The sequence below is a fragment of the Helobdella robusta genome (assembly GCF_000326865.2).
Source record: "Helobdella robusta unplaced genomic scaffold HELROscaffold_18, whole genome shotgun sequence".
NCBI classification, from domain to species: Eukaryota; Metazoa; Annelida; class Clitellata; order Rhynchobdellida; family Glossiphoniidae; genus Helobdella; species Helobdella robusta.
Window position 1 is genome coordinate 2,637,649 of NW_008703981.1, and position 9,506 is coordinate 2,647,154.

General features: G+C 31.7%; 1 protein-coding gene across 1 annotated transcript in view; it reads right to left on the reverse strand.

Moving 5' to 3' along the window:
- The window catches only part of HELRODRAFT_170674 (hypothetical protein), a gene marked incomplete at both ends in the record, with an annotated part of 1,730 nt that extends 492 nt beyond the window's left edge, over nt 1-1,238 (reverse strand). Inside the window, 2 exons of the mRNA XM_009016472.1 lie at nt 1-398; nt 1,217-1,238. The exon at nt 1-398 is cut by the window's left edge and continues 492 nt beyond it. Of these exons, the coding sequence (XP_009014720.1) occupies nt 1-398; nt 1,217-1,238 (420 nt within the window). The remainder of the gene's footprint in view (nt 399-1,216) is intronic.
- Nucleotides 1,239-9,506: the final 8,268 nt, after the last annotated feature.

A 9,506-nucleotide genomic window follows, 5' to 3' on the forward strand; every position in this document is an offset into this window, starting at 1 on the left:
CACTTTTTCTTCTATAATTGTAGCGCTCATTTTTTCCATGTCGATATTATTTTTTTGGTTACAGGTGTTGTTGCTGAATTCGCTATTGATGGCTGTATTCGGACTCGGGGTGGTGTTGTTGTTGTCGTCGTCTGTTAATCTCATCTTGAGTTGTTGGTGTTGTTGTTGATGATGCTGCTGCTGCTGTTGTTGTTGTGGTTGTTGATTATTTGGCAAATTTGCGGCACATTTTGTTCTACTGTTGTTAGAAATGTTTGTTAAATCTAAAGAGCTGTTGTTGCCGTTATTGTTGTTATCATTGCTGTTGTTGTTGTTATCACTGTTGTTGTTGCTGTTGTTGTTGTTGAACTGTTGTTCGTGGCCAATAGAAGTAGTTGTGGAATAGATTTCTTGGAGATCTTAAAGTGGGATTTTAAAGAGTAAAAATGTTATTTAATAAAATTTTATATATATGTATGTATGTGTGTGTATCGGGTATATATATATATATATATATATATATATATATATATATGTTGGTATATATTAGATTACATATAAATATATATGTGTGTATGAATATGATGTGTGTGTATATATACATATATATGTGTGTGTGTGGGGGTGTGTTTGTGTATGTGAGAAAAAGAAAGAGAGAGAGAGAGAGAGAGAGAGAGAGAGAAAAGAAAGAAAACAAAAGAGAGAGAGGGAATTGAGAAATAATGTATCACTTTTAAATGAAATTTTTAAAAACAATAATTATTATTTACCAATATGATCATAACGTGACGTAATTATAGTTCATAATAATAATAATATAATAATAATAATAATTGATATAATATAATAATAATAATAATTATTATTATTATTAAATAATTAAATCTCCTTTTGTTTATTTATATCAGTCGATTGGAAGAAAAAAAATATTCTCCCAAATCAAAACAGTTTGCAACTATTACTACTACTACCGCTGCTGCTACTACTATCAGCACTTACACTATCATCATAATCATAATTGTTATAATAATAATAATAATTATTATTATTATTATTATTGTTATAGTTACGACGACTTTACTTATAATAATAAAACTTCTCAAAATTCGCCCCACATTGGAATTTTGGAATTTAATAAGATACATTCACACATACATGCACACATACACACATACATATACACATACATACACACGTACATACACACATACAAATATATACACACGTGCATACGTACCAGCATCCACACATCCATACATATTTTTATTAATAATAACCATTACTTATGAATTAATTTAAATATCATTAATGTTATTATAATATAAGTGCTATTATATTTTTACTGATAGAATGTGTTCGTTAGAATTATTATTAATATTATTAATATATATATATATATATATATATATATATATATATATATATATATATAACAAAAATAATAAGAATAGACATGAAATATAATTATAAATATATAATTTATAAATATAATATATATATAAATATAATATAATTATAAATATACACACGTATAATATATATTATAACACTGAATCAACAACTATTTACCTTTAATATTATTTTATTTTTCATTATTCTTTTTTATTCTCAACTTGTTCTCTCTTTATAAATTTCAATGGCTCTTGTATACATATATAGGCGATGTAGGTATATGTATATAAATATACGTATATATACATTCATTAACACCCACATATATATATATATATATATATATATATATATATACACCTTCTCTTCTCTTCTCTCTTTCTTTTTTTCTCTCTCTCTCTCTTTCTATCTCTCTCTCTTTTTATACATACATATATATATATATATATATATATATATATATATTCGCTATATATATTCGCTTTATATATTCGCTATATATATGTATATATATTGGCAATTAGATATTTCTAAGAAACATACATACATACTTATGTATACACTTTATATGTGTGTGTGTGTGTGTGTGTGTGTGCGTGTGTGTGTGTGCGTGTGAATGTACGTACAATTTGTAGTATTTGTAGGTATTTCTGTGTATTTGTCTATACCCGCATGTACTAAATAAGCATTGTATCGCGTCAAGACGAGCACTGCCTAGTGTTATATGAAGGTGGCATTGACTGGCCAGTTGATTATAAACGTGATGATGTCGTTGTTGTTGTTGCTGTTGTTGCTGCTGATGTTGTCGTTGTTGTCGTTGTTGTTGCTGTCGTTGTTGTTCACATTCTTATGTTTACAAACATATTCATATGCGTGAAGAAAATGAATATTACTCAACAGAAAAATTTTTAATTTGAATTTGAAAACGTACAGAACAGACATACAAACAAACATACAAACATATACATACATACAAACATACGCATACAAAACATACATACATACATACATACATACATACATACAGACATACATACGTGTGAAGAGTCAGCCGAACCTGTTGCCTATGTGAAATCGATACAACATTAGGATGGCGATGTTGTTGTTGGTAGTGAGTGGTGATGTTGTTGCTGTTGTTGTTTGTTGTTGTTGTCGTTGTTAATGTTATAATTAATCACGTATTCATATTTTATTCATCCATAATTTGGTAGTCCTTCATTCCTTCCATCACGTTTGATGAAATATCAATACAATCTTTTATGAGAATATCCTGCTATCACGTTGGCACATATTTTTTGTTTATCTATATTTTTTCTTTCTCTTTCTCTCTTTTATTGGATTCTTCTCTCTCTCTTTTTTTTCTCTCTTTCTTTCTTTTTTTCTCTCTCTCTCTCTTTCTTTCTTTTTCCATTCTTCATTTCCATTTCATCTCTATTTATTTGTCAGAATACTTCTACATAACCTTCAGTATGTTGCATGCGTAGGTGGGTTTGATGTCAATTTATTTGTCTTTCTCTCTTTCTCTCTCTCTCTCTCTCTCTCTTTGTTTTTATTTTACTTATTATTTATTCATTACAAAAGTTTTTTTTGTTTTACCTCAAGGCAAGTACATGTTTATTTATTCATTTATTCATATTTGAGATTTAAGATGGGGACGTTGTTGCTGATGACGAGAAAGAAGAAGAAGAAGAAAAAGAAAAAGAAGAAAAAGAAGAAGAAAAAGAAGAAGAAGAAGAAGAAGAAAAAGAAGAAAAAGAAGAAGAAGATGATGATGATGACGACGACGGTGATAATGATGACGATGATGATGTGGATGGATGTTGTTTGGTTTTTGTGTGATTCTTCTGTTGTCGGCGATTGTGAGACTGATAACGATGATGAAGAATGTGTCGGTCGTCATTATGCTGACGATGATGATGATGATGATAATGATAATGATGATGATGTCCTCGCGTTGGTCGTCTTCTTGATGGTATGTCACGCAAACGACCCTTTCATTCAAGATCAACAACAACAACAACCACAAAACCAACAACAACCACCACAAAAACAACAACAACATCAACAACACTATCATCGTTATTAGCATTTTCATTTTCGTCATCATCAACAACATCAATAACAACCACAACAACAGTAACAACTACAACATCAACAACTCAATGACATCATCGTCATTAGCATTTTCATTTTCGTCATCATCAACAACATCAACAACAACAACCGCAACAACAGCAACAACAATAACAACAACAACATCAACAATAACAACAACAACTTATCGTCGTCATCATCAGCAACAACGTCATCAACAACATCAGCAGCATCGTGAGTGAGTTACCATAGATACAGAAATGTTTATGCCATCAATTTTCTTCTGCTATGTCATTGTTTTGTTTTGTTGCCGGTTACCTAGGCTTCCTATGTTGTTGTGGCTGTTGTTGTTGTTGTTGTTGCTGCTGCTGTTGTTGTTATAGCTGTTTTTTGTGACTGTTGTTGTAGTTGTTGATGATAATGTTGTTGTTGGTGCTTTTCATCTTTTAATCTTTTTGCTCATATCATTACTGATTTTTTAAATTGTAATAGTCCATCTTAGTTTAATTTAGTGTAGAAAAGGCCGACATACATACACACATACATACATACATACATACATAGATACACGCACACACGCACACACACGCACACACACAAACGTACGTGCATACATACAAACAAACGTACATACGCCCACATTTATGATACACAACCTTTTACTAATGAAATGACTTTAATCCAGCTTTTTATGAACGAATGTTTGTTTTGTATGTTTGTTTGTTTGTATGTGTGTATGTAATATTGTATGTATGTATGTACTTATGTATTCATGTTTTCATGTTTGTATGTATGCATACATGTATGTATGTATGTATGTATGTATGTATGTATGCATGTATGTATGTATGTATGTACGTATGTACGTATGTATGTATGTATGTATGTATGTATGTATGTATGTATGTATGTATGTATGTATGTATGTATGTATGTGTGTATGTATGTATGTATGTAGGTATGTATGTATGAGTCTGATACTTACAGACTCACACATACAGATGTTTGTATATGAGCATGTAGGCACACATACAAGCACACTAATAACTAAATCGCATCACATAACATCATCAGACACACACAAATGTACGCATACAAACATAACTGGTACGTGTGAAAGAAAAAAGGTTTAAAAAATACAAAAACATACAAAGTAGAAGCAAAGAAAATAAAGTGGAAACAAAGAAGAACGAAAGAAGCAAAACAAAGAACTTGGATGATTCCGCTTTGATTTGTTGACAGAAAAACAATTGAATCGAAACGTCAATCAAGAACGGAATTGAGGATGAAGATGACGACGATGATGATGATGATGATGAAATGATGATGATGATGACGATGATGATGACGGTGATGATGATGGTGATGATGATGATGATAATAACAATGAAAATAATAACAGTAATATACAAACAGACATTCTTACACGTATCCAAACAGACGCACAGTCAAACGAATCGAAACGAAACGAATCAATATACAATACAGCGAAGGTGGCATCATCTTTTGCACTAACCAAGAAGTAGTGGCACACACGCACACACGTACACAAACACGTACACACGCACACGCACACACACATCCATCAATGCTCTCTACAAAGCGACAAATACATTAAATTGAGTGTGTTACGTTCGCTACATTCGGATGCTTGTATGTCGGTTTATATGTATGTTTGCATGTTTTATTGTATGCATGTTTGTTTGTATGTATGTATGTATGTATGTATGTTTGTATGTGTATACAATAAAACATACATATGTACATACATACAAATCCGACAGTCCATCTGTCGTTTATTAAACTCCTTTCTTAAAAACTACATCGTCAACAAACCAAGGTACCAACATACAAACACAAATACATATATACGTACGTACACTCAGGCACTTATTTGTATCCAATTGTGTGTATTTATGAATACAAATGAGCATGTATACACACTTGAGTGTCAAAAGGTTGTACAAATTATACTGTATGTATTATGTGTGTATGTATTTATGTATGTTTGTATATTCGTAAAACTAGTATATGAATTTATTTACCTAGATGTGCTTTTGTAGATTAAAAACGTTTGTATGTTAGTATGTTATACATCTTTGTATGTGTGTGTGTATGTGTGTGTGTGTGTGTGTGTAAGTTTGTATATTTGACATTTAACATTTGCTAATGAGAAATCAATCAATCAGAGAGATAATTAATCAATCAATCAATCAATCGGCCAATGTGCTAATTAATCAACCAATCAATAAAAGAACGATGGATTGAATGTTTAATTGCCTCAGATCTAATTTGTTATGTTTGTACACACACAATCACAAACACACACATAGATACACACATAAAAACAAACGCATTCACACACACACACACATACAAACAAATACATTCACACACACACATACATACACTCATGCATATTATCTATATCCTCTTCTCCATCTGCCCATGAATTTCGTGTTGTTGTTGATGTTTTTTGTGTAGTAGAAGTTGTTGTTGTTGTCTTCGTCGCCGTAATAGTAGTGGTAATAGTAGTAGTAATAGTTGTGATAGTGTGGTAGTAATAGTCGTTGTTGTAGTTGAATTTTTATTGTTTGTTCTTCTGTTTGGCTTAGCTTGCCATGTCATATGATTGTATACTTAGGTAAAGCTTTGTTGTTTGCTGTTATGAATATTGTTGTTATTATTATTATTGTTATTGTTGTTTTTATTATATTATTGTTGTTGTTGTCGTTGAACGCGTTACTATCCTAGAGAGCCAATCAAACTGACTGTCTCAATCGATTGTGCAACAATAGCAGAACAAAAATAATAAGAAGAAAAAGAGAAGAAGAAGAAGGAAAAGATAACAACAACAACAAGCGGCGTGATGGCTCAATGATTACAGGCGCCTGGTCTTGCTATTGCAATGACTGGGTTCGAATACAAAGAGATCCCCGCCTATCAAACGCAAGAGAGAGAGAGAGAGAGAGAGAGAGAGAGAGAGAGAGAGAGAGAGAAACCTTTAACAACAACAATAATTTTAATAACAATAATAATAATGAAATAATAATACTTGCATAAAACAATCTACTTGAAAATTGAAGAACCATGTTTTAGGGTATAAACTGCTAGACTGACTCTTTCACTTTTTTGTGAATAAATGGATTTAAAAAATTAAATATGTATATATATGATGAAGACGACGACGACGATAATAAATAAATATAAATAAATAAATAAATATAAATAAATAAATAAATATAAATAAATAAATATAAATAAATATATATATAATATACGACGATAAATATATATATATATATATATGATGACGATAATGATAGCGATGATGATGAAGAAAGTTAAGGGAATGGGAGGAGTCTAAAGGTAAGAACTTGTAGCCCGTTACGGAGTTCAAATACATCCAGGTGTGTTTGGAGCGACGTGATTGGCTGATAGAAGCAGGTGTTTTATGTCATTCATAAGTATTAATAAGTCTATTTGTTCTTGGTACTGCTCCCAGTGTTGTATATGTGTATGTATGTGTGTATGTATGGATGGATGTATGTATGTATGTATGGATGTATGTATGTATGTATGGATGTATGGATGAATGGATGTATGTAGAGCTATGTGAAAATTTTGACATGTTTGACATGATGAAATGTATGTGACAATGACGATGATGATGATAATAATAACGATGATGAAGATAACGAGAATGGTGATGATGATGTTGATGATGACAATGAGAATGACGATGATTAAACTTTTAATTTTATTTTCTAAATAACTTTGATTGATCAAAAATAATAAATAATAAACCCGAAAGGGTCATGATCGATTTCATGGAAACTATAATTATAACACACATACACACACACACGCACGCACACACGCACACAATTATATTTTTTTTAAATGTTACAAAATTATAGTTCAATTATATATAATTAAAAATAAAAACCGATGTAATTAGCGAATCACATAGAGTTTGATAGTTTTGTAAATATGATTGGTGTGTGTGTGGGTTTGTGTTTGTGTGTGTGTCTGTATGTGTTTGTGTGTGTGTGTGAGAGAGTGTGCGCGTATGTGTATATATATCTTATATAGGAAATTATTAAGCGATCGTTCACAAAGTTATTGAATGAAGTTAAATCACTTAATTGCTATTTGGTGTAATTATGGCTAATGATAAAAATGAAATTGATAATCATCACCGTCGTCATCAAGATAATTATAATTAAAATTATAACTATAATTATGACTATAATTACAATTTTATGGTTATTACTACTACTTAAGTCTATTTTTGGTATTCAATAGATGCTTTCTTATATCTTTTCACTAGCTTCATCATCCCACTTTTCCCAAAACGTTTATTCAGTAAGACTATGTAAGTACTGTAGTATTTGCTACTATTAAGTCTCTCTCTTTCTCTCTTTTTCTCTCTTTTTTTCTCATTCTATCTTTTTTCTCTTTTTCTCTCTCTCTTTCTCATTCTATCCTTCTCTCTTTCTTTTTCTTTATTTTTCTTTCCATCTGATGATGACGATGATCGAGATGGTTGTAGCAGCAGCAGTAGCTGCATCGTCCTCATCATCGTCGCCATAATTATCAGCAGCTGCAGCAGTAGCATCATTATCATCATCCTCATCATCCTCATCATCATCATCATCATCATCATCATCACAGAACCATTAATTTCTTGGATTGATTTGTCCAAGGCGTAAACCAATAAACAAATTCCACACAATCTTTCATTCCTTCATTTTCGCCAATCTTTCATTCCTACATTCATTCACTTCTATAATCGTTCGTTTGTTCATTCGTTCGTTCATTCATCACTTTGTTTCTTATGTTTTTATTGTTTTTCCTAATTTGTGAACGCAATAATCTTTAAGAAGCTTACTCGAGTGATTAAACAAACAAACAAAATAGATGAATGATCAGAAGAAAGAAAAAATAAAGGAATGAAAAAACGAACAAATGAATGAACAAATTAACAAACGAACGAACGAACGAATGTGTTTGTGTATGTGTAAACGTATAGTTTTGTATGCGTCGTGTGTACGTGTTGTGTATATTGCATGGTTTGGTTGGTCGTTATGAATTTTGATATATACAATATTAACTTAGACCTGTTTTTTGTCCAATTTTGTGCAAGACAGTACGTGTGTGTGTGGTGTGTATGTGTGTGGTGTGTGTTTGTGCGGTGTATGTGTTTGTGTGTGGTGTGTGTGGTGTGTGTGGTGTGTGTGTGTGTGTGTATGTGTGAGACTGTATGTAGCAGCAGTGACCTAGTTGAACACTTTAAAAGGGAGACAAATGACAGATAAATATTTTTCATTTGGTAGCTGTTTGTACAGATGCGTGTGTGTTTATGTGTGTGTGTGTATGTGTGTATGGATGTGTATGTGTGTGTGTTTGTATGTATGTATGTATGTGTGCACCACCACCAAAAACAACAACAGCAGCAACAAAAATGACGTCACCAACAGCATCAACAACAGAAATGACGTCATCAGCAGCAGCAGCAGCGACAACAACAACAACAGCGTCTAAAACGTCGTTTGATAGTTAGATTCAGTGGAGATAAAAAGAATAAAGTCAATGTGAAAAACATCAGATGGAGAAGAAAGGATGGAAATAACGAGGTGCGATTGAGAGAGAGAAAGAGAGAGAAAGAGAGTGTGAGTGTAAGTAAACGAAAGAGATAAAGAGGGAGAAAATGAGTGAGAAAGAGGGAGAAAGAGAGAGAGAGAACAAATAAGACATAGAAAACTAAGTAGAAAAAAACAGATAAACGCTGGAAAATATTAAGAGAGAGAAAAAAATAAAGAGAGAGAGAAAAATAAAGAGAGAGAGAACAGCATAAATAACAGAGAAAAAGAGAGCGAGAAAGAGAGAGAGAGAGATGAGAAGGTAAGAGCGTTGGAATTTTAAAACTAGAATAGAGAGGTCGAGATAACCTTGCATGAAAGTATGAAAGAGAGAGAAAGAGAGAGAGAGAAAGAGAGAAAGAGAGAGAGAGAACGACAGAAAGAAAAAAAGAAATG